We start from the raw sequence: 23,173 nt of genomic DNA, 5'->3' as shown, positions 1-23,173 counted from the left end.
TTATAAAAGGGAGATCGAAAACTATTGTCAGTTCTTGGGGACTTTGGGGAACTTGGGCGCTGGGAGGAGTCCACTTGTTAAGCAGTACTTGCTCTTCAGTTTTGCCATCCAAAGAACAGCATCGAAAGGGTCTTCCAGGGTTTGGGGGCAAAGCCCAAAGCAAATGGAAGTTTCTGTTTTATCTTAATGCAAACCTTGCATTCAACTCACTATAATGTATGTGTTTTTCATGTACAATGTTTTTTGAAAAATATCCTAATACAATTGACACTGCAGGAAGATGTTTGCTGGTGAAGATCTTGGGATCTGGAGTCGAACTGATGAGTTCTCTTCAATAAGTGAACCTCTCTGAGTCTCCATTTCCTGATGTGTAAAACGGAGATAAAGTATAGTGCTTACCTCACAGGATTGTTGTGAGGATTCAATAAGAATATGCTTGTAAATCACCTAGATATGTAGTGAATTCTCAAAATATTAGCTGTTTTTATTATCCTTATTAAAAGATTCAGAATAAATTGATCAAAGCAGAGTTAGAGTCATTGTAAAGCTGACCCTTTTTGAGGTCAGGAACCCCACTGAAAACCTGACAAAAGCTATGGGCCTCTCCTCAAAAAAACATGCACACATACAAAGTTTCACTCATTTTTTAAAATGTGTTATTTTTGAGAGAGAGAGAGAGAGAGAGAGTGAGAGCAGGTGAGGGATGAACTGAAGCTATTTTTGCTCACTTCTTTTGGTGTGGCCCCAGGACCTGGGTCCCCTAGTCTCCTTCCCCAAGAACCATGAGACAAAGGTGGAGTAAAGATCAGCTTTATTATTGGCATGAAGGCAGGGAGGTGGTGATAGTGCCAGGCCCTTCTGTGGGTGAGGGGGCAGAGGGCTCAACCAGCCAGCACTGATCCCCCAAGCTAGACTCACTGAGGTCCAGGGCTCCAAGTGCCTCTGGCTTTCAGCAAAAGCAGTGGGTGGGCAGGCAGGCAGACTGCTAGTTATTGAATAAGTGGGCTCCTCAGGGCTGTTCTGGAGCTGGGGTTGGGCTGGAGTTGGCAGGAGGTGGAGGGCGAGGCTGGATATCCCTGGTGCGCATATAGGACAGCAGCTGCTCTGGGATTTCGGCCAGCACGTCCTTGGCTAGTCGGGCCATACTCAGCACCTGGTTTCCGGACCGGTCAACATAGTCTCGGAAGGGGACGAACTGGGACAGGCACAGACAGTCAGGTGTGGGTAATGGCCAGGGAAGAGAGGAGTGGGAAGGGAAGCAGTAAGGGGGTTTCCTCCTTGACCCCTAACATCTCTTTCCAAATATCACATTAGCTCTTTCCCTCTATCTTGGACAGCTTTCCACATTTACTTTCTCCCCACCTCCTTTTTTTCTCACCTTCTATTTACCATCAGCCTGATCCAGTTTAGCTTCATGCAGTACTGACACTGCTTTTGCTAATGTAATAGTCCCTCTGTTCCCAAATCAGTCCAGTGGGCAATAATTGTCAGTCCTCATCTTGCTTGACTTCTCTTTAGCTTTTCATTACATTTGACCATAATCTTCCAAAACACATTCCACTCTGGGCATACCACACTTTTCTGGATTTTCTTGTTCTTTTCTGGATGCTCCTTTCCCCAACCCCATTCCTCTAGGTCTACCTGATCTCTAAACCTGGTCACGTCTCTCAGTTCTCTTCCAGGGTGATCTCATACACTTCAATGACTTTCAAAACTGTTCTCTGACTCCCAAATTTATACATCCATCCCTGGCCTCTTTGTTAAGGTCCAGAGCCATGTACTTAATTGCCCATATTATTATATACATTCACTTGTCTTAGATACCTCAAACCCTAAGTGTTCACAACTGAATTCTGGCCCTTTCTGCCAAATCTTTTCCTCCTCCAGGTTTCCCCTTCCCAATCAATGAGACTATCACTGACTTAGTTGCTCAAGCTAGAAAACAGAGTCATCCTTGAAGCCCTCCTCACTCCCCATCACCATTTAATCAAAGCATAAACTCCTGTAAAATTTTCTTAATCTTTTGAACCTGCTTCTTTCCATCCTCACTGCTTCCATTCCTGTCCAGATCCCTATCCTCCCCTCTACTACTTCAGAGACTTCCTTACTAACAGTACCCGCTGCAGTCAACCCTCCATGCAACAGAGATCCCCTTAATGCAAGTCTGACCATCTCAGTCCCCTATGTCAAATCCTCCAAGAACTTTCCAATTTTTTAGAACAAAACTCCAAATCATCACCATGACCGGCAAGACCTTGGCTCCCTCTTCTTCACACTTACTGGGATCCTGCCACCCTGGCCTCCTGTGTTTTCCATGTTTGGGCTAATTCTGCTGAGCCTCAGGGCCTTTGCATGTGCTGCTCCTCTACCCTCCTTTAGGTTTCAGCTCAAATGTCATTTCCTTATAGAAGCCTTTCCTGACTATCCTACTAAGTCAGTCCCTGTTATAAGCTCTCATGGTGGCATTTGCTGTTCCTCTGGAGCACTTATCATAGTCTAATGAGATATTTAACTGTTGTGATTATTATTGGTTACCTCCACTAGAGGGCATGGGCTTTGGGGATATCCTATACTATGGATCCACAATGGCTATAGCAACCTGCCTATTCCTCAAAAAGAATATGTTCAATGAAGGCAGGAAGGCTGAAAGCGTAACGGGAAGAAAGGTAGGTGAATAAGAAAGCAGTAAGGGAGAGTGGCTGCCAGCTTAGCCTCTCCTTCTCACTGTGCCTTTTGGCTCCATGACTTCCTCTCCCCGGTCAGGTCTACCTGAACGATGTCCCGCTCTGCATAGCGTCCCCTAGAGGACACGCGCACGTCATCACCATCCAGCTCTTCCATTGCTACAGAAAAGACACCTCTCAGCTGATTGCCCTTTCCCACACCAACCCATACTACCCCCCTTCCCTGTTAGCTCACTTTGGAGTCATCATGAGAATATTTAATAGTTGTATTAAAGTCCTAACAAATATTAGGCATTGTTATGGAATTGTTATTATGCCTTCCCATGCATTCTATCCTCCCAGGAACCCCAGGAGGGAAATATTCGTATCAACAGCCTCAGTTATAATAAGGAAATATGTACAGAGAAGGTCTGTCACTTGGTCAAGGTCTAACACAAGCATCCATCTTATCTTTTTTGTAAGGTGGGCCTGGGTGCCCAGATCCTCCCCTATTTTCCCCAGTTCTTGGTCTCACTCATGGACACCCTTCCGTCCTACTCACCTTCAAACATGGCTGGTCCCACACCAACAATAATGATAGACATGGGCAGTGAGGAGGCCTGTGAGGGAAGAGTTGAATGGTTGGGGTGAACAGTCATAATGATGGAGGTGACTGTTGGGGACAATTCTCTGTGCATGTATCATGTTTCTGCACATCTTGCAAGCAGAGGCAGTGATTTCCTTTGTTCAAGATTATCTTTTCAAGGATGTCTGCATATCAAATAGCCTTGAAAGATATAGTGTCTTCCTTTGGAGCAAAGGGCAGATTTGTGTACTATTCAGTTTATAATAAAGTATCTCACACTGGAACAAAGGGCAGATATGCTTACTGCCCATTATGAAAGATTCAGATACCCTAAACTCAGGGTTTCTATCCTAGAATGTCTCCCATTGTGGGTGCAGCTGTCATTTGTTCCTCTTAATATGATCTTGTGGGAATTGGGACCTAGATTCAGAGCAAATGCTGATAATTGAGCTACTGCTATCGCTGAGAATAACAAAGTCCTTTGTCTCTGATCCAGGAGTCTTGTGTCTTTTGCCAGCATCCATGAAACTGGTAGACTAATTTGTTAGCTTGCAAGTAGGATAAAATCTCAACTCCTTCACAGTTATTAACAGTGACCCTCCCTGGCAAGCCCTCCTCCTTAAACTCACACTGACAATGGCCTCCTTGGTCTGCGTCATGTCAGAGATGACCCCGTCAGTGATGATGAGCAGAACGTAGTACTGGGAACCATCAGAGATCTTGGCTGCAGCCCTGGTTGAGAGTCCAAGATCAGAATCCAGCTGAAAGTCCAAAGAGGCCAAGAGAACTCCCTACCCCTAAAATTTCCACAGCCAGTGTGTAAGCAGTGGGTAAGGACTGTGGTTTCTAAAGCCCATGCTCCTTCTCAAGACCTGGATGCCTGCCTGACATCCCTCTAGTAACATTTATGGAGAACTTATTATGGTAGGTACTGTGTTATGATAGGCACCAGAGGTACACAATGAGAAAAAACAAATTCATCCCAGCCCTCTCAAGGGAGGGCATTAATCCCAGAGTCACAGAAATAGGTATAAAATTACACTTGTGATAAGTACTGTGATGGAAAGGGACATTGCTATGACAGTATCTAGTAGGGGATCCTGACATGGTCCAGGAGGTCAGTGAAAGCTTCTTTAAGGAAACAATGTTTGAGGGTGAAGGAGAGGTTAAGTGAAGGAGGGGGATCATTCCAGGCAGAGGGAACAGCATAGACAAGGGCCCTGTGATGGGACTAAAGGAAGCCCACCCTGTCTGGAGCCCAGAAAGTGAGGGAAGCAGAGTGGACCTTGTGGCTGAGATGGGGCAGGGGCCAGACTACACAGGGCTTTGACAGCTCATAGAAAGATTTTAGGGCAAGACCAAAGGCTGAAGGCTGCCTTTCTTCCCTTTCTCACTCATTTCTTCTTTCTTCCTTCTCCCCTCTGCTGGCCACCTCCCATTGCCTATGCTTCTGGGTCCTTAGCCAGTCTAAAAACTGCTCCAAGCTTCTTTTCCTTCTCTCACCATCAATCTTTGAATCCAAGATTTTTCTATGTGAAAAGGACTTCAGAAATCATTTAGTCCAGTCCACTTATTTTACATATAAGAAGAATGAGACCTTTGGAGAGCACAAAGGTTCTGTGTGGGTTGGAAAGGACCGAATTACACTATCCAATAAGGTAGCCCCTAGCCACATGTGGCCATTGAAATTTAATTAAGTTAAAAAGAATTAAATTTTAGGTTCCTTTTTTACCCAAGCTACATCTCAAATGCTCAATAAAAGAACCCAACTAAACCTAAAGCCCTGAGCTCTTGATTCCTTCACTCTCCATTCCAGGCCTGTTTTTTGGATGCTCCTCCATATACACTGTATATTCTGGTCATAAATACACTGTTCATTGTTTCCTGATCTTGCCCCTTTATGACTCTGGGCTTTTCACATGTGGTTCCTCCTGCCAGGCCTACTCTGTATTCTCTTATAAAAACTCCAACTTGCCAAGCTGAGCAGTCCTCTCCAAAAGTAGATCTCTCAGACTAGGTTATACCCTCCTCTCCCTCTGCCTTCTAGGATACTGTCAACCAAGATGGGCTGTCAGCCCTTCCACATGGGTTTTCACACCCATGAGGGTACCAGCATGTGTAGGGAGAACCCAAGGCTACAGGATACCTAGAACATCCATTCTACTGTATGATCTGGTGCATAAAGCTAGATGACTGTAAATACACTTATAACGCCTTTTTTTGTAGGTGCCTGGGTGGTTCAGTTGGTTAAGTGTCTGACTCTTGATTCCAGCTCAGGTCATGATCTCATAGTTTGTGAGATGGAGCCCTGCATCAGGCTCTGTGCTGACAGCGCTCAGAGCCTGCTTGGGATTCTCTTTCCCTCTCTCTCCAGACCCTCGTAGGGATGCCCTACTCGTAGGCATGCTTTCCCTCTTGCTCTCTCAAAATAAATAAATAAACACTAAAAAACCCCACCTCCCCCCATCCAAATTAAAGCAAACATGGACACAACAAGAAGAGAATGTAAAATTTGCACGAATTAAGATAAACATGTTGTCTTCAAAGACATTTTCAGCCAGGTTGCTTTCAGCTGTGCCCCTAAGATTCCCCTGGGGGAAGCAATTGCTTGCCTTTGTCAACAGGCAACTTGCTGGAAAAGTCTGGGAAGCTCTGGCCTACGGAAAGTAATGATTTATTTATATTTCTGTCTCCTGCACCAGGGTGGGAGCTCCTAAGGGCAGAGACTAGATCTGATTCATCTGTGAGTCTCCAGTGCACCAGCAGAGAACTGAGAATACAGCAAATGCCCTTTTAATAGTAATAATGACAATAGTAGTAACAGTAATAGCTTACACTTATAGCAGTTATGTGGCGGGCACTAAGCGCTTGACGTATATTAGTTTAGTTAGCCCTCACAACAATCCTATGATATTTCAATTTTTTAAGTGTTTTATTTTAGAGAGAGAGAGAGAGCATGAGTGGGAGAGAGGGGCAGAGGGAGAGAGAGAATCTTAAGCAGGCTCCATGCAGAGCCTGACACAGGGCTCTGTCCCACAACCCTGGGATCATGAACTGAACCAAAATCAAGAATTGGATGCTCAACTGACTGAGCCACTCAGGTGCCCCCCTACCATGATATTACTATTATTATTCTCATTTTACAATGGAGCAAATAGGCATAGAGAGGTTCAGGGTCTTGCTCAAAGTCATACAGCTAGTGAGTGGTAGAGCAGGTGTACCAAATTAGCTAGTTTGGCTTCACAGCCCACATTCATGCTACATTGACTCTTTATTGAATGTTTATTGAATGAATGAATGAATAAATTAGTGAACTAAGATAATATTAAAAAAATCTGTTTAATAACAACAAAAATATGCTGAGGCTCCAATATTAAGTGAAAAAAATCAGTAGTGAAATATTACATGTAATTTTTTAAACTTTATTTATTTTTTTAGTAATCTCTACACCCAGCCTGAGACTCAAACTCATGGCCCTGAACAAGAGTTGCATGCTCTTCTGACTGAGCCAGTCAGGTTCCCCAACATATAATTTGACTGCATTTATGGATTCATAAGGAAAATCCTGTCAAGAACTACATATACATCCACATTCCCATGGGAAGTATTTTGGATGATTTCTTATTTCATTTCTCCATCCTTGAAATTTTCTACAGCAATGTTACGTTGCTTTCATAATTAAAAGAAACTATTATCCTCACTATGAATCACATAAACAATCTTTATTAGGGAAAAGGGAAGTGTATAGACATAAATATCCCTGAAATCCTTCCATTTGTATTCTCTTTCTCTTTTTTTTTTTTTTTTTTTTTTTTTGGTTAATCTTTTCACTTTCAAGCTTTCTGAGGTACTTTGTTTTAGCTGGGTCTCCTCTATTCAGCATATCATAGAGTTTACTTATTATTTTTTAGCCATTCAGAGAGTCTTTTTCTTTTAAGGGGTGAACTTACCCAATTTTTAAAAAAATGTTTGAGAGAGAGAGAGTGTGTGCGAGTGGAGGGAGCGGGAGAGAGAGAAGAGAGAGAGAGAGAGAATTCCAAGCAGGCTCCATGCTGTCACCACAGAGCCCAAAGCGGGGCTCAGTCTCACAAACCATGAAATCATGACGTGAGCCGAAACCAAGAGTCAGACGCTTAACTGTCTGAGCCACCCAGGTGGCCCCCCAATTTATGTTTAATGGTATATGTTTGGTTTTAGTTCTGTCATTTTATTTTATTTGCATTTTAAAAAGTGATTTGTGATCTCAGGGTTTTGTTTTTATTCTGAAAATTTGGAGTTACTCTTTTATTTTTAGAAGTTACTTTCCCATTTTTTAATCTACCATTTATTGAGCACTTACTATGGGCCAGACACTGTGCTAATAATTCTTACTTTGTTATCTAATTTTAACCTCCCAATATTCCTATCAAGAAGGTGCTATTGTTAGCCATTATTCTGGGCCATTTACAGGGAGAAAATGGGGACTTAGGCTAAGCTGCTTAAGGTCACATGGTTAGTGAGTGGTGGAGCCAGGATCACTCCCAGGTCTGATGCCAAAGCTTGTGTCTTAACCATTGTGCTATAGGACCATCTCTCTTTTCCCCAAACTTGAGGGCTGAGTTGTTGTTCCCAGAGAATGGAGTTGGGGTAATTTGTTGACACTGTCTGTGCATCCTCTTTACTGCAGAATAAGGCATTTACCTCTTTATTTTATATATTTTTAAATGTTAATTTATTTATTTTGAGAGAGAGAGAGTGCACGTGTACACGTGTGTGGGAGGAGCAGAGAGAAAGGAAGAGAGAGAGAATCCCAAGCAGGCTCTGGGATGTTAGTGCAGAGCCCAATGGGGGCTCAATCTCATGAACCCATGAGATCACGACCTGAGCCAAAATCGATAGTTGGATGCTTAACTGACTGAGCCACCCGGGAGCCCTAGCATTTACCTCTTTATACTAGAGCCTGGCCAACACTGAAACTTGTATCCTTTCCCCAAAGCCCAGGTTAAGCCAAGAGTGGTCTTGACTCTCCTTGGGAAGTCAGTCCCCTATTTGGGTCCCCTCATTCCCCCCAAACCCACCCAATTCCCTTACCTGGCTACCTGGTTGATGACAGGAGCAAAGTAGGTGGGCCCATAGAGCTGGACTGTGCGCAGGCTCTGGAAGTAGCTCTCCAGCACGCCCTCGATGCCTGCACAGTTGGGGTCCTCATCATTGTTGTTCTGTCAGGGAAGATGCCTTGCTGGGCTGAGCCATGCAGGGTATACCCAGGAGTACTCTGATCCCAGCTCACTCCTTTTTCCTATTACTCTCATGCTCCCCTCCAAACTCCAACCCTGCTCCCCTCCCTTCTCTGCCACCCTCTCATGGTTTCCTGGTCCTCTGCAGGTACTTGACCCTTAGAAGAAATATGAAGAGAAGAAAATCACCAACATGAGTGGGCCAGAGGCCAGGGCATGGAGTTTAGGCTCTGGTCTATACTATACCAGGGGGAACTGGTGGGAGATCCGTCCTTCTGGAGGCAGCTTGGCTCCAAAGCCATAGGCTGGGAAGAGCTTGTCACTGTCATAGTCCTGGATGATTTCTCCCACTGCCTTGAGGGCCATGGCGTAGGCGCTGAGTTGGTAGGGACTCATGTAGTGCAGGGAGGTGGGCTGCAGAGGATTCCCTGTAGGGACAAAGGACCCCCAGCCTCATGGTCACCTTGATCACTTATGTATTCACCTGTCTGTGTATATATCCAACCACCTATCCATTCACCCACCCCTTGTACTCCCTCGTTATTATGCCCAAATCATCCATATGTTCGTTTATCCATCTGTCCACCTACCAACCCCTCTATCTATCCATCACTTTATCCACTTATCCACACATCCATTCTCCGATCCACCAGATATAAATCCATCTTTCAATCTACCAATCCATCTCTTCTATCTGCCTTTCCATTCTCTTATTCAATATACACCCAAATATCACCCATCCATTCATTCCTATTCATTCCATTCATTCTGTCTTCATATGGATTCATCCACCTGTGCACTCATTCATTGCCCTATCTACTTACCTGTTATTTCTCCAATGTAAACATCTGTCCATTTGTCCACCCGTGTACCCATTCATGCATCTACTTGTCCAACCTATTGTACTCACTCCGTAACCCATCTACCTACTTGGTTTGTTCATCTGTTTGCCCACCCAGTCATTACTCAGCCATTTATCTCTTCATTTCTCCTTACACCCCTATTATCTCCCATCCATTAATGTACTCATCCACTTTTGAGGTATCTCTTCTTTCAACTTTTTTGATTCATTTACCCACTTATTTTCCTGTACCCTCTGCCCTCCCTGCCATTACACTGAATAATCTCCCCCCAAAACTCCTGTCCCAACCTGGTTGGGCTTTGCCTCAAGCCTGGGCTTCCTGGGTAGGTGAACTTTTATCTCCAGGTGAGAATCCAGGCCAATCCCTAATGACTTCCTTAGAATTCCTCCACACCCCATTCTCCCATCCATGCCTCACCATTAGAAGCTGTGAAGTCAATGGCAACTGTGAAGTTCAGCTGTGTCCTGTCGGGGAAGTAGATGGATTGAGAAGTGAGGGATTAATACTTATTATACCAGGATTTCTCAAACACTAGTGTGCATATGAATCACCTGAGGATAGTGCTAAAATGCAGATTCTGATATGGATGGTCTGGGTGGAGCCTGAAATTCTACATTTCTAACAAACTCCCAGGTGATGCAGATGCTGCTGGCCCATGGAGCACATTCTGGGTAGTAGAATTAAATGTCTACTGTGTGATAAGTTTATGTAATTTATGTAATTTAACTTAACCCTTACTATAGCCTTGAAGTAGTAATTAATATCTCCATTTTGCATAGGAGAAAAGTGAGGTTCAGAGAAGCAAAGCACTTTACCCAGGTCTGCCTACCACTACTGAACCAAGTGGAATGTGCTCTTTAGTCTGTTTGGGTTTTCCCTCTCTCTTGGCCTCTCCTTCTTGCCTGGCTATGATTTTTATCTGGATCCCAGTCAGGTTACTGGGGTCATCTTTGAAGACCACTGGTCTGGCATCTTCTCAGGGGGTACTGGAAGCTAGGCATGAAAGGCAGCTCCATGAAGAGAACTAAGATGGGCAACACTATGCATTTTACAGAGCACTTTATAGTTTGCCAAGTGTTTAAAAGTTTATTTCCATGGACCCTAAACATTCATATATTAAAAAACTGAGGCTTAGAATTGGGAGTAACTCAATGCTGAACAGAACTTGGCCTGTGACTCACCCTCCCTTGATGTAATCAACAAAAGTGAATTCAGAATCCACAGAGAAGGAGAGCAGCGTCACCTGTGGGACAGAGAGGCAGCCCTGCCACTGTGGAGTGGGCAGTTGGGTAGCAGAAGGCAGAGAGGCACATGATTCCACCTCCTGCCCCACACCCCCCACCCTGTCCAATTTCTAAAATGGCAAAAAAGAGGAAGCTGTCAGAAATAGATTTGGATTTACAAAAGTGTATTAAATTGGGGAATACAACTTAAGTTAAAAAAAATTCTGCAACAGCAAAGTTCAAACAATTTTTCTCAAGTGAGAAAACAAAAGATAAGCTTAAGTGGTGCTATCTTGTGCCCAACATTACTATATTCAAGTAATCTGTGCCCAATGCCTTCCTGTACCCCCAACATTTGTCTGTGGGAATGGAAGCAGAAGGATCTAGGGAGGTCTAGAGCTTTAGGGAGCACTCACAGTTCCTGAGTTGACATATTTCTTCTTCTTACATTTCTTCCGAGGGTTAAGTACCTGAGTGAAAAAGATAACAGTGATGGCGGGAAATAGAGAAAGAGAGCTATAGACTGAGAACACTGGGATGGAGGGACTGGGAAACCTGGACAAGGCTGGAGTTCTCACCTCATACACTGTGAACTGGTTCTGGGCCTTGCTCAGCTCCCGGTAGCTGGTGGTGAACTCACCAATGAAGTCATGGCTGCAGGGAGGCCAGGGGTGGGTGAGCAACGGCTACCGTTGGCTTGGAGCCAGCCCTGAAAGTAGTCTTTTGTTCCCACTATCCCCTCTCTCTACTTGAGCTGCAGGGCACTGGGGTTGGGGCCATAAGAGAGGCCAAGTTAAGGGGAAAGAGGGAAGAGGTGTACTCAAGGTCTTGGCATCTATTATTACCACTCACGACTCACAAGGCCACTTTGGGTTCCTGGTGAATGTACTACGTATTATAGGAAGGTCTTTGAATTAACTACAGGAGAAGACAGTACTATGTGGGGCAGTTCTACCTTCCATCCCGGTCCCAGTCATACACATCAATCTTCACTGTTCTGAAATGCAGGAGATAAATATAGGTTAGGTGTGTACAATAAATCCTAGATGCACCCCCACTTACTTAACCATAAACAAATCATCCTCCAATATGCCCATCTGTTTTTCCTTCAGCTATCCTCCCATTAGTCCATCCATCCTACTTATTCATTCATCAGCCCATGCACATACCCAGCTATCTACTGCCACTGCCACTGTTTCTTTTACTGCTATTTGTACTGCTATTTCTATTTTTTTAATGTTGATTAGTTTTGAGAGAGAGAGAGAGAGAGAGAGAGAGAGAGAGAGAGAGAAAGAGAGAGCACTAGTGGGAGAGGGGCAGAGAGAGAGGGAGACAGAGGATCCAAAAAGCTGGCTTTGTGATGACAGCAGAGAGCCCGACGTGGGGCCTGCACTCATGAGCTATGAGATCATGACCTGAGCCGAGGTTGGATGTTTAACTGACTGAGCCACCCAGGCACCCTTGGTGTTACTCTTCTTTACTATTTGTTGAGTGTTACTATATTCTAGGCATTGTTATCAGTACTTTCATTGATTGTCTCATTTAATTTAACAACCATCCTATAAAGTACTATTATTCTTATTTTTAGATAAGAGGTACAAAAGACAAAAACTTGACTAAGGACCATAACTAGTAAGTGATTAAGCTGAAACTTAAAACTCAAACATCTTAAAAAAAAAACAAAAAACAACAACAACAAAAAAAAAAACAAAAAAAAAACCCTCAAACATCTTGGTTCCAAACACTTTGTTCCTAACTACTATGCCTGAGTCCTCCTGTATGTCCATATATCTGTTACAGTCCAGACAACCATCTATCTATCCATCTAGACATCCACTTACCCATTCATTTGCCAATCTAATTACCTATTAACACCTATCTTTATCTACCCATATAACTATACATCCAGGCTTTCACTGACTTACTGATGTATGCAAGCATCCGTCTGTCCATTCATATATCTAACTAAACACCCAACCATCTGATGTCTGTCCATCTGATCATCCATTCATCTATATAGCCATACATTTATGTACCCATCCATCCTTCCACCCACCCACTTTCTTGTCTTCATACTGTCCATTTATTAGCTTGTATGGTCAGCCTATCCACCTACTTATTAATCAGACAATTTATCCAATGATCCTTCCATCCATCTACCATCCATTCATCAATCCACCTTTCACTGTTTGTTCTCCTGCTTTTTTAGTCATCCCTCTGCCTCTCTAGTCATGTAACAATCTCTCATATCCCATCCATCTACTCATTCATCCTTAATCCATCCATCATCTATTCATCCACTGATCTGCCCATCATTCCACTTATCCATTTATCTGTTATCCACTCATTCATCTCCCACTATACTGACACACCAAGCCTCTTACACACCCATCCATATACCCATCCATCCATTCACCAGCTTACCCACCCATCCAACCATCCATCCGTGTATCTGGTTTTTCATTTGTTCATTTGTCCTTTCATCTACCCATCCACCCATCCATCCTCCTGTCCATCTATGTGGCCATCCATTTGCTTCCCCATTTACCTATCTCCATGCCCCAAACTCTGTATTGCCAAACAGGATCCTCCAAAACTATTGTTACTTCTGCCATCATTCTGGGGCCAGGAACCCCATTCTCATACCCTTGTTCCCTTAATCCTTAGCTTACGCTGAAGCAGACCTGTCATAGTCTCCATTGCACAGTGCCCGCACAGGGATGCTGAAGGGTTGCCACACAGGATTCAGTGTGTTTTTCACAACCTCCGTCTTGTGGCAGATGGTGAACCTGGAGAGGAGCAAGAGGACTGGAGCCTGCATTGGGGGTAGGACTGAGCCCAGAGATAGGTCCTCATACTCTTGGAGATTCCTGGGATTTCCCCACTTGTTAAACACATTTTGTCCTCTGCCTTGAGTGAATTCTGGGCTCAGGACCCAGTGGAGTCTAAGATGCCCCACATCTAGCCTAAGAGCCATAATGGGCCCATGGCCACAGCTGGGGAGGGGTAGGTGCCACTGGAGAAAGCATTGACTCACGTGCCATCCTCATTGCTCCTATAGAACACAAGGAAGGGATCTGATTTCCCAAAGAAATCCTTCTTGTCCAGCTTGTTTGCACACAGCTGCATGGTGGCAATGTCCTAGGGATGAAGTTTGGCTTGTTGACATCCAAATTGTTCATAGCTTCAAACAGTCCACTAAAGGGGGTTTGGGAGAGAAGGGAGCCTTGTGGGTCTAGCATATGGCCCTTACTGACCCGACAATTGCTAAGCTCCTCTGCAGTCAGCAATATGGTCCCACACTTCTTGCCTGGTACACCCCTGGAAGCAGAAAAGTCCTCTTTGTGAGGGGAGGGAGAGTAGGCAATGAAGATTGGGGAAACCAATCTGGGAGTGAGTGGGCCAGGGATTCAATATGCAATTTTCTGACAGTCCCCTAAATGTATCCCCTTTTGTCCTGGGTTTTTCCTGGTGGGGAAGGCCCTGCCTTTGATTGGGAAGAGGGTCTAAGGTCTGTAAGGAAGGGGCTGCTGTGGCCTAGGTGGACATGTTATAATGGTAGCTTAGGAAAGACATAGGATTTAGAATCCTGAGTAGGTTATTTCCCCTTTTTTGGTCCTAGTTTCCTCCGCTATGAAATGGGAATAATTCCCACCTCTCAGGGCTATGAAAAGATCTGAATGAGTACATGGAAGGACAAGCAATTGGGAGGCTTTATTGATATTGAAGGTGGTGATACTTCTCAAAGCAGACCTTGGTATCTACCATATGCCAGGCACTGTGCTAGGTATGAATTGGCCGGATGGTACTCTCCAGTTCTGGTAGACTCTGCCCTCAGAGAGCTGCCAGTGGAATGTCAAAGCTGACAGGCAAGTAGAGTGTGATGTAGCAGTCCTGAATGAGGGAGAGGAATTTCTATCCAGACCTGGGCAAAGGGCTGTTCTGTTAGATCAAAGATGGTGTGATTTCTGAAGAGTGAAATAAATGTGAAGAGTGAAATAAAAAAGACAAAGGCAGCCTTATCCTCTCCTGACCCAAGAAGGGATCCTTCCATGCGTCCTGGGCACATACCAGGACACACCCATCCCCATTTGCCTTGGGTATCCAAGTGATCAGGGGCCTTGCTGATATGGGCCTGTGAACCCTAATTCCCCAAAGGGATCCAAAGTATGCAGAGAGAAATCTAGGTCAGGAGTGTCCTGGGTGTAAGTCCTGACTCCAACTTGCTATGTGATTTTCATCGTTTTTAACATGAATGTTGAACCATTTGTTTGGCTCTTTCGATCTTTGACTCTTTGTGCTTTAAAAAGACAGAGTGTGAGGAATACAGGGACTCTTCACCTACACATCCAGGACCAAGTCTCTGATCCTCAGCTTTCTCTCTGTTCTTTGCCTCCTTAATGTTTTCCCTCATCCCCTTGACCCAGTGTGAATTCCAGTCAGTGATTATAATAATCACTCCCCTGCATTCTACCCCTTATCCATTGCTCTTCTGTCACTTCAATATACTTATTTGGCAGAACCACAGCCCTAGTTAAATACAATTCTCTGCCTAAGCCATGCTGCACCCGTGCAACTAAATGTGGTCAGAGGAAAACACAAATCTTGCTAACTGATCTCATTTCTTCTTTTACATTTTATTTATTTATTTATTTTAAGTAATCTCTCCACCCAACATGGGGTTTGAACTCATGACCCTGAGATCAAGGGTCACGTGCTCTACTGAGCCAGCCAGGTGTCCCTAACTGGTCTCATTTTAAAGCATGACCACAAACCTCAAGAGGGTCCTTAATCATACTTCACTCGCCAGTTCTGCTAGATGGCAGTTTCACTCCTCTTCTCTCCTCAAACCTGGAAAGCCTCCTCCTCCCCCATCCTCACTCAGCCCATGACCTTGTTTCCTACTTCACTGACAAGACTGAAGCAACCAGATGAGAATGTCCACGGACCTCCCACCACACCTACCTTGCCTCCAGTATCTTCACCCACGCAACTGTTGCTATAAATGACTATCCATGTGCCTATTTATCCCTCCACTGTGTGCTACATTCCACACACTCTTGCCGGTGCATGGACAGCATTCCAGTAATTCTCTCCTTTTTAAGTTATGTCTATTTTTCAGTTTCTATTGGATCCTTCCCATTAACATACAAATGTAGTATAATTTTTCTCATGTTAAAAAATGCAAACCTATTCTGACCTCACTTCCTTTGCTAACCACTCCTCCTTTTCTCTTCTCCTCTTTGCAGCAAAACCTCTTAAAAGATTCCTTGACTCTCATTCCTGTCTTCCATTCTCTTTTAAACCTCTCCAACCAGGCTGTCACCCCCACCTCTTCCTTCAGAACTTCTGATCTGGAGCAGCATTTAACATGGCTTGTCACTCTCTCCTCAATACACACCTTCACGTTGCCTCCAGGATAATACCCCCTTCTCTTGGTCCTCCTCTTACTTCCTTAATGCTCCTTCTTAGTCTCCTTTTTTAACCATCTCATTTATGGCAACTCCATTCTTCTAGGTGTTCAGGCCAAAGGCCTTGGTGTCATCCTTGACTCCCCTTTTCCTCTCACATTCATATTCAATCTGTCAGGAATCATGATGGCTCCCCTTTCAAGTTGTATCCAGAATCTGACCACTTCCCTCCTTCACTGCTACTTTCCTGGATTACTGTAATAGTCTTCCAATAGGAGCCCTGCTACTACCTTTGTCCACCCAAGGTTTATTCTCAATCCAGCACCAGCTTCATTCTTTGAAAACATGGTCAGATCATGTCGCTTCTCTCCTCAGAGCCTTCCAGTAACTCCCAACTCAGAATAAAAGCTAGTCTTTACAGTGGCTACAAGGCCCTAAACTGTTAACTCTCCAATCTCACCTCCTCTTCCTCCTTGCTCACTTGGCTACCGCCACACTGGCCTCCTTACTGCTCTCTGAACATATCAGGCTTTTGCACTGGCAACTTCCTCTGCTTTCCACCTCCAGATATCTGCATGGCTCACTTCCTTACTTCCTCCTGGTCATTGCTCTGAAGTTACCCCTCCATAAAGCCTACTCAAGCGCTCTGTTGAATATTGCAAGTCCCACCCACCCAGCATTTCCGATCCTCCTAATTCTGCTCTACTTTGCCTTTTTTCCATAGCACTTAAGGTCTTCTAATATATAATTTACTTATTTATTATGTCTATTTTATACAGTTTCTCCCCCTCTTCTATAATATAAGCTTCTTGAGGGTAGGAACCTTTGTTTTGTTCACTATTTCAACCCAAGCCCCTTGAACAGTGGCTGACATAGAGTATATGCCCAGTAGTATTTATGGAATGGATAAGTTCCTGGTGCCTAGCACAGGGTGTGGCATACAAAACATGCTAATAAATACTTAGTAAGTGAATGTAATGGAAATTCCAGGGGACTTGATTTAGTGAGGGGAAGCTTCCTGGAGGAAAAGAGCTTGGAAGTGGACCTGAAAGGTAGAATCAGACTTAGAAAAAGTGAGGAGAGAGGGACAGAGTGAGGAGAGAGAGAGAGAGAGAGAGAGAGAGAGAGAGAGAGAGAGGTTGAGAACAAGACAAGACATGTCTTGCCTGAGACTGACTTGAACAAAGCCCTGGGTAGAGATTGGTCTTTCCTGGGTGGGGGTGGGGTGGGGGAGTGGGGGAGGAGGTGATGGGGAACCACTGAAAGCTCCCAACCAGGGAGAATTCCAGCCTCCACTGCTATTGGGTCAGCAGCATCTTTGGGAGGAAAATTTGGAGGCACCCACCCTTCCCCAGCACCCCTTCTGGTTCAGCTCACGTGAGGGGTCGCTCTACACGGCTGCCCTGGCCTCCGATCACCTCTCCCAGAGCCAGGAACGCTTGTCCAAGGAAATCCTGCACCAGGACATGGAGTCAAGAAGGCCGGGAGGGGCCAGGGTTGCAGAGTCCCAGCCCAGCCCTGGTGATACTGCTGCTTGGACGAGGGTGTTCCAAGGTGGCAGAATGCTAGAAGTATTGTCCTGTCTGTGCTTTAAAGGAGGAGTCCCCAGGCCAGCTTTGCTGCTTGGTCCTGCTGCCAGTTTAAACTGCTCTCCACAATGCCATCCCACACTTCACCTTCCATTCCACACCCCCGCCCCATCCCACAGCCAGCCCCGTTCAGCCTCACCTTCTGTATGTCCGAGAGGTGGCGGAGAAGGAAGAGGAACAGTGAGTAAAAGGCACAGGCGGGACACCATGAGGCAGGAGCAGGAAAGGAGGGCCAGGAGGGTGGGTTTGGGGCCAAGAGGGTAGAGTTGGGGTTGAGGGATAGGAGAATTCTAAGGAGGGTCATTTAACACACTGAGTGCCTCCTGTGTGCCTGGCCAGGCCACCAGGGGATGCTCTGCTCGCTCACCGTTTTGGAGATGTTGGTTTTGGAGTCAACATTGTACCTGGGAAGAGAGTGCAACCAGCATAAGGCGGGGCTGGTGGGAGAGAACTGGGAAAAGGGGTCAGGTTTTGAATACTGGTTAAAATTTTGGGTGGAAGGAGGGAGTGACCTTGCATCCGAATTCAATCTGGATCTCCTTTAGGGCATCACGGTCACAGAATCAGGCCTGGGGCAAGGCCAAGACTGGGACCTGGTGGGGGTGGAGTCATATCACCGGCTGGAGGGGCCTAGATGGAGCCTGAGCTAAATTAGGGAGCAAAGCTTTGGGCCCAACCGGGTCTGGGGAATGGATTTTACCTAAGGGCAGAACCAAGCTAGACCTGGGGACTGAGCTAAAACTAAGGTAGAGGCCTTCAGAGTGGGATCCGATGGCCTGGTGGAGGAACCAGGCCAGGAGTCTGGCCGGGGAGGGGTCTGCCAGAATTTCTCCTGGATCCAGGTTGGGGAGCGGTCCAATCCCGGATTCTGGGCAGGGCTTACACATCAAAGCGCAGATTTTGTTTTTCCTCAAAGAAGTAGTCGAGGACAAATTTGCGCACGAAGTCTGGGTTTAACGTGTTGTCGATCACCTCTGTCCGTCCGAACTGGATAGGGGGTGGAGGGAGAGTCAGCATGGCTCCTGCAAGGGGGCAGGTGATTCCCCGGGGGCTGCTCTTGGCTGGGAGAGGGCTCTAGGACTCACCTCTCGCCATTCCTGGCTCGCCCGGCTCTGCGTGTAAAGCACCACCACTGCAGGCAAGGGTGGAGGTGGGGAGGGATGTCAGATTGGCTTGAACCCCTCCCCGCCCCTCAGTCGCGCCCAGACCCCAGTTCCCCCTCCCGTCCCTGGCGCCTCCTACTGGGATCGGACTTGGAGAAGGTGTCTAGGTCCAGCAGATTCCTAGAGAAAGAGACAGACGGAAAGAGGGTGGGTCATATTGGAGCCCAGTGCCTGGACTCTGCCCCGGTTGGACTCTGCCCTCAGTTCGGAACCCCGGGGAGGCATGGGGCTCAAATCGCATCTCCCTCCCTCATTACTGGTGGGTGGGGACGTGAGGGGGAAGGGAGGCCCCCCCTTGTCAGCACCCTGGACAGCACCGGAAATATCACCTCAAGACCCGTGGTGTATGCATCCACACTGTCTTAAAGGGCCCAGGAAAGAGGGTCAGACCCAGAACTTTGTCCTCCTGAGGCCCAGATCCTACTGGATCCCCGTGACCCGTCCCTTGAACCCGGAGGCTGAACCCTCTTTTGCGGGTGGAGCTGTCTAAAGAAACCCCCTCCCCGAACCTGCCAGCGACTCCCCTAAGTCTGAATCAGATTTTCCGGCCCTGAAATCTTCTTTCCCCCGGGGTCTAGCTCTTGGCGCCGAGCCCCACAGCCGATTGGGGCAGGGATAGTGCCTACGCCCTCCCCAGCGTGGCCGCTCACCGGCAGGACACGGTAATTTCAATCTTGGTGGCCGGGACGCTGCGCTCAGAGGCTCCGCTGAGAGACATGGCTGGTCGAGTGGCTGGAACCGCGGGAAGCTGTAAGACAGGGGCCGCCGGGGCTAGGTGCGGCGGCAGCGGCGGGGCCGGCCCCTGTGCCGCCGCGGCGGCGGCGCGGCTGCACTCTTTCCAGCCCTGCTTGCACTCCCGCCTGTCGCGCCTTGACTGTGGCCGCCGGCGGCAGTGACTCCAGATGGCTACATAGCCCCGCCCGGCCTTGCGGGTGGCCCCCGCCCCATTGGAGCAGCCTCGAGCCTGCCGGGAACCTAACCCCGACCCCAAGTCCAGCTCATACCTTGGGAGTCCCTCCCAGCGCATTTCTCCCTGGCGAAACCCAAAAACCCTTTGAGAGCTGTCCGCGGTGCTGAATGGTTTGGGGCACCTGGTGGGCGCTGGGGACGTTTCCTCTTCCTGAACTGCTCCCTGAACAATCTGCTTCTCCCCCTTCCCACTTCCGCCCTGCTTTGGTCTCCGGATAGGAGGACGGTACATTTGTTCTTACTAGCTGTGTGACCTTGGGCAAGTTACTCAACGTCTCTGTGGCCCAGTCTCATTACAATAGTACCTACTTGGTGTGATGTAAAATTTTGAGATAATCCTTAGCTCAGGGGATTGTACACAGTAAATATTCAAAATATGTTCACTGCTATTATTTCCCTCCTCTGGGCAGTCACACTGATGACCTCTTTTGTGTGAAGAGACAGAGCTCAGTAAATGGCTGTTAGAGCCCTATGAAAAGCCCTTTGCCCATGTCTTTGAAACCTGACTTCATGGTATTAGAGATGCAGACATACTGTGGGGATGCAATCTACTCTATCTAGGTCACACTGCAGATGAGAGTGGTAGTCAGCCAGGTCCATTCTCCCCACATCAATTACTGTCTCCAAAGCCCCAGAAGCCAGTCCCTCCACCAGTCAGGGCTCCGTAAGGCAGGGGCTGCTAGTCACCTGTACCAGGACTGTGCTGCCTGCAGAACTTGTTAAAAACGAAAGATCCTCCACCCCTACCCATTCCTAGCTAATTGAAGGTCTCAGCAACCCCGTCTAAATTCCTCTAGTACTTGGGGAATCTGTGTGAATAGGCTTCCTACATGACTAGGGTCCATTGATGTCTGAGAATCACTGCTCCCACTTTAACCACCTGTGACTACATGTCCTCATCTCACTGAGATTTTCATGGGTCAGGAGTTAAGAGGCACAACCCTGTCTTCAGTTGTCTTTCTGCTTTACCTGCCCCCCACCCCAATCCCTTCCTGCACAAGGAAGAACAGTAAGAACCTTCCAAATAACCCCACAAAGACAGCAATCAAATGAGAATGCAAGAGAGCAGTTGTTCAAAAAGATTTTATTTTGTGATCTGTGTCAAACTGCCTCATTCTCAGTGCAGGTGATCCCCTCCTCTCCAGGAAACAAGAATGGGAAGAGGGAAGTCTTTCGTGAGGTCTCAGCCTTCACAAGGCCCCAGGGAACTTCCCCACAGTTCTGAGAGTTGATGGGAATCCCAACAAAGACTAGAGTGGGTGAAAGGCAGTGACAAGAGGGGTGGTGATCACCAGTGAGGAAGCTGGGGGTTGGAGAACCCTGTCCTTGGCCCTGCTTGGCTTTGGGGCTGCCATGTGTATGATGGAGAAGGAGTGAGAAGATTTCCCCCTATCTTGAAGCACCCCTTGTCCAGGCATGGCTTTGATTCTGCTCAGGGCTCAGGTGAGAGGAGCAGGAAATTGTTGTGGGCTGGTTACTTCATAAGGTGCTGCTGCTGGTGCCCCGGAGTCCAACGCCACGGACAAACTGCTCCAGCAGGCCTCCGATGGCACCAGAGGGACTGGGGGCTGCTGCTCGAAGCCCCACTGTGCTGCTGTATGTGGCCAAGAAAGCTGAGCGTACTTCCTGCAGCCGAGTCTCCCGCTCACTGAGGGCTGCAAGCCTATGAGGACGGAGGGAAGGAGGGAGAATGAGTGCGTTACCCTGGGGCAGAGTCCAACATCCTCATGATTATACCACACCACCTATCCTTCTGCATGTGAAAGTTCAAGGCCAGCATCTGTCCTGTGGCCATACTACCTCTGGGGTTCAGGCCACAAATATTTGGCCTTGTTCCCCTCAGCTGTCAGGCTACTGTTCCTGCCTAGAAGCTGCATGTTTTATTGGTGCACTGGGGAGGAGGGGAAGGTAAGCAGGAGGGAGTTAGCCCCAACTGTTGGCTCCTGTTCCTCAGTAAGAGTAATGTGAGGCACACATCATAGACCTAAGGAGAGACCACAAGATGAGGCACCAGGCCTTGGCTGACCAACGGCCTCAGCTTTCTTGAGGCCAGGACCTGGAGCATCCTGGGAGAGAGCTGTTGGCAGTGTTCTGGAGAGGCCCTCAACTGAAAGCCCCTGAGGCTCTACCTACATCTTCAGTCACTGTGATCCCCAGGCAAACTGCTAGGAGGGTGCTGGCTTTTCTGGCAGGATTCCTGTTCTGCTTCCATCTGCTTTTCTTTCAGTGTCCTCTACAAACACTGATCACAGGTGGAAGACAGGAAGCCTCTCCTCTCTCCCTGCCCTGTAACTATAAGTCAAGAAGGGGAACAAGTTAAAAAAAAAAAAAAAAAAAGGAAGGGAACAAGTACGTGAAAACTCAGGCCTATCAAAGAATGAAGCTACCTGACACTTTGAAAGGTCTCTAATAGAAGAGAGTACCAGCCACACCCAACCTATGGATTAAAAGGTATGCAGTCTAGGGGTGGGAGGGACATGGAATCAGAGGAAAGGTCAGGAACTCACGTGGTGTTCACTGTAACTGTCCCCTGGAGGGCTTTTTCCAGGGGTCAGACTTCTATGACATGAGCCCTTATGTTCCCATCCACCTAAAAATCACAACTAGCCCTGACCACTAACTTATACCAAAATTTCCCCTAAGAGACCAATCCCTGCATAATCCCTCCCAGGAATTTGTCAGAAGTAGCAGCAATGTCTCCAATTCTCAAGCCCAAATGACTTGCACCCTGGGGCCTGGGGGAAACAGATGGGAGGTATGAAGATAAATGACAGTCCTAGGGTAGGTATGGGGAGAAGAGACCTAGGGAAAGTACACTGGTGGGAGTGGTATATATGAGTGGGTGAGTGTGAGAGAGAGACAGAGAAAGGAGCAGCAGGTTCTAGGGTGAAGGAAAGTGAAGTAGCTCTTGCAGCAGCACTAAGAAAATGGAGCTGATACTGTATTCCTGCAATACCGTGAACAACTCCCAAGTTTCTCTTGGCACTTGGGGGAGATGTGTGGCCCTAGATCTCCTTTACTTTTTAATTAGGTGTCCTATAGGCTGGAGGCCATGTGTTCTTCAGCTTTTCTTTACAGCATATAACCGGGAGAGATTCAGATTAGTCTGTATTCACATGGAATATCCAAAGGTCTATATGTGTGCATTCTTACTGCCCCTTATTTCTGGGAGGCAGAAGGGGGAGAGATCAGCCTGTTTAGAGATAAGAAAGCTGGAGCCCAGAGAGAACATGTGATCTACTTGAGGATACACAGCAGGCAATAGGTAGGCAGGCAGAGACACTCTAGTGCCAGTCCCTCTCAAGAGATGAACTAGCAGACTCAGAGAAGTCAGGGCTGACACCCAATGACATAGCTGGTAAACAAAGCAGCTAGGAGTTGGACTAAATTCTCTGATAACAAAGCCCAAGCACTAAATCCACATACTGTGTGACTTCACCAGGAATCAACCCTGACCCCACCTCTACACTGCAATTTTGGAAGCCATGAG

The 23,173-nt window shown here is 46.9% G+C and overlaps 2 protein-coding genes across 9 annotated transcripts in view; both read right to left on the bottom strand.

Annotated features, from left to right (window-relative positions):
* Positions 1-794: 794 nt before the first annotated feature.
* On the bottom strand, positions 795-19,440 carry CPNE9 (copine family member 9). 2 transcript variants are annotated; one of them, XM_047095621.1, is made up of 20 exons: positions 19,365-19,440; positions 18,794-18,834; positions 18,637-18,683; positions 18,435-18,538; positions 17,919-17,955; positions 17,340-17,416; positions 13,809-13,872; positions 13,589-13,692; positions 13,236-13,340; positions 11,507-11,548; positions 11,130-11,205; positions 10,968-11,021; positions 10,510-10,571; positions 9,746-9,792; positions 8,712-8,893; positions 8,320-8,447; positions 3,879-3,981; positions 3,226-3,283; positions 2,770-2,843; positions 795-1,195 (listed from the first exon to the last, which is right to left on the bottom strand). In XM_047095621.1, exons 1-20 carry the CDS (start codon positions 19,430-19,432, stop codon positions 1,010-1,012), a joined length of 1,659 nt encoding a protein of 552 aa, XP_046951577.1. In that variant the 5' UTR covers positions 19,433-19,440; the 3' UTR covers positions 795-1,009. The 2 variants fall into 2 exon arrangements, with proteins under 2 accessions (XP_046951577.1, XP_046951578.1); XM_047095622.1 differs by lacking the exons at positions 10,510-10,571; positions 13,236-13,340; positions 13,589-13,692; ... (5 more) ...; positions 18,794-18,834; positions 19,365-19,440 and having other exon boundaries at positions 11,507-11,521.
* A 1,308-nt stretch (positions 19,441-20,748) lies between these two features.
* MTMR14 (myotubularin related protein 14) overlaps positions 20,749-23,173 on the bottom strand; it is a 44,814-nt gene continuing 42,389 nt past the window's right edge. For 6 of the 7 annotated variants that reach the window (XM_047097581.1, XM_047097587.1, XM_047097582.1 and 3 more), the window contains one exon: positions 20,749-21,346. In XM_047097581.1, the coding sequence (XP_046953537.1) occupies positions 21,163-21,346 (184 nt within the window). In that variant the 3' untranslated portion in view covers positions 20,749-21,162. The remainder of the gene's footprint in view (positions 21,347-23,173) is intronic. The other variant, XM_047097585.1, reaches the window with a different exon arrangement.

This window comes from Lynx rufus, unplaced genomic scaffold, assembly GCF_022079265.1.
Source record: "Lynx rufus isolate CCGP_SWC_20201006 ecotype Redwood Valley unplaced genomic scaffold, mLynRuf1.p SCAF_4, whole genome shotgun sequence".
NCBI lineage: Eukaryota > Metazoa > Chordata > Mammalia > Carnivora > Felidae > Lynx > Lynx rufus.
Note: the sequence above shows the minus strand (reverse complement) of the source record. Positions and strands in the feature narration are given on the sequence as shown.

Bases quoted from the DNA above. Each gene is read 5' to 3' on its own strand.
- CPNE9 (XM_047095621.1), bottom strand. From the start codon at position 19,432: ATGTCTCTCAGCGGAGCCTCTGAGCGCAGCGTCCCGGCCACCAAGATT. The intron at 17,956-18,434 runs GTAAGCCCTGCC...CTCTCTTCCCAG, and splicing joins CAAAATCTGCGCTTTGATGT to GTACAATGTTGACTCCAAAA. The intron at 3,284-3,878 runs GTGAGTTTAAGG...CTTCCCTCACAG, and splicing joins CCAAGGAGGCCATTGTCAGT to GCCTCCTCACTGCCCATGTC.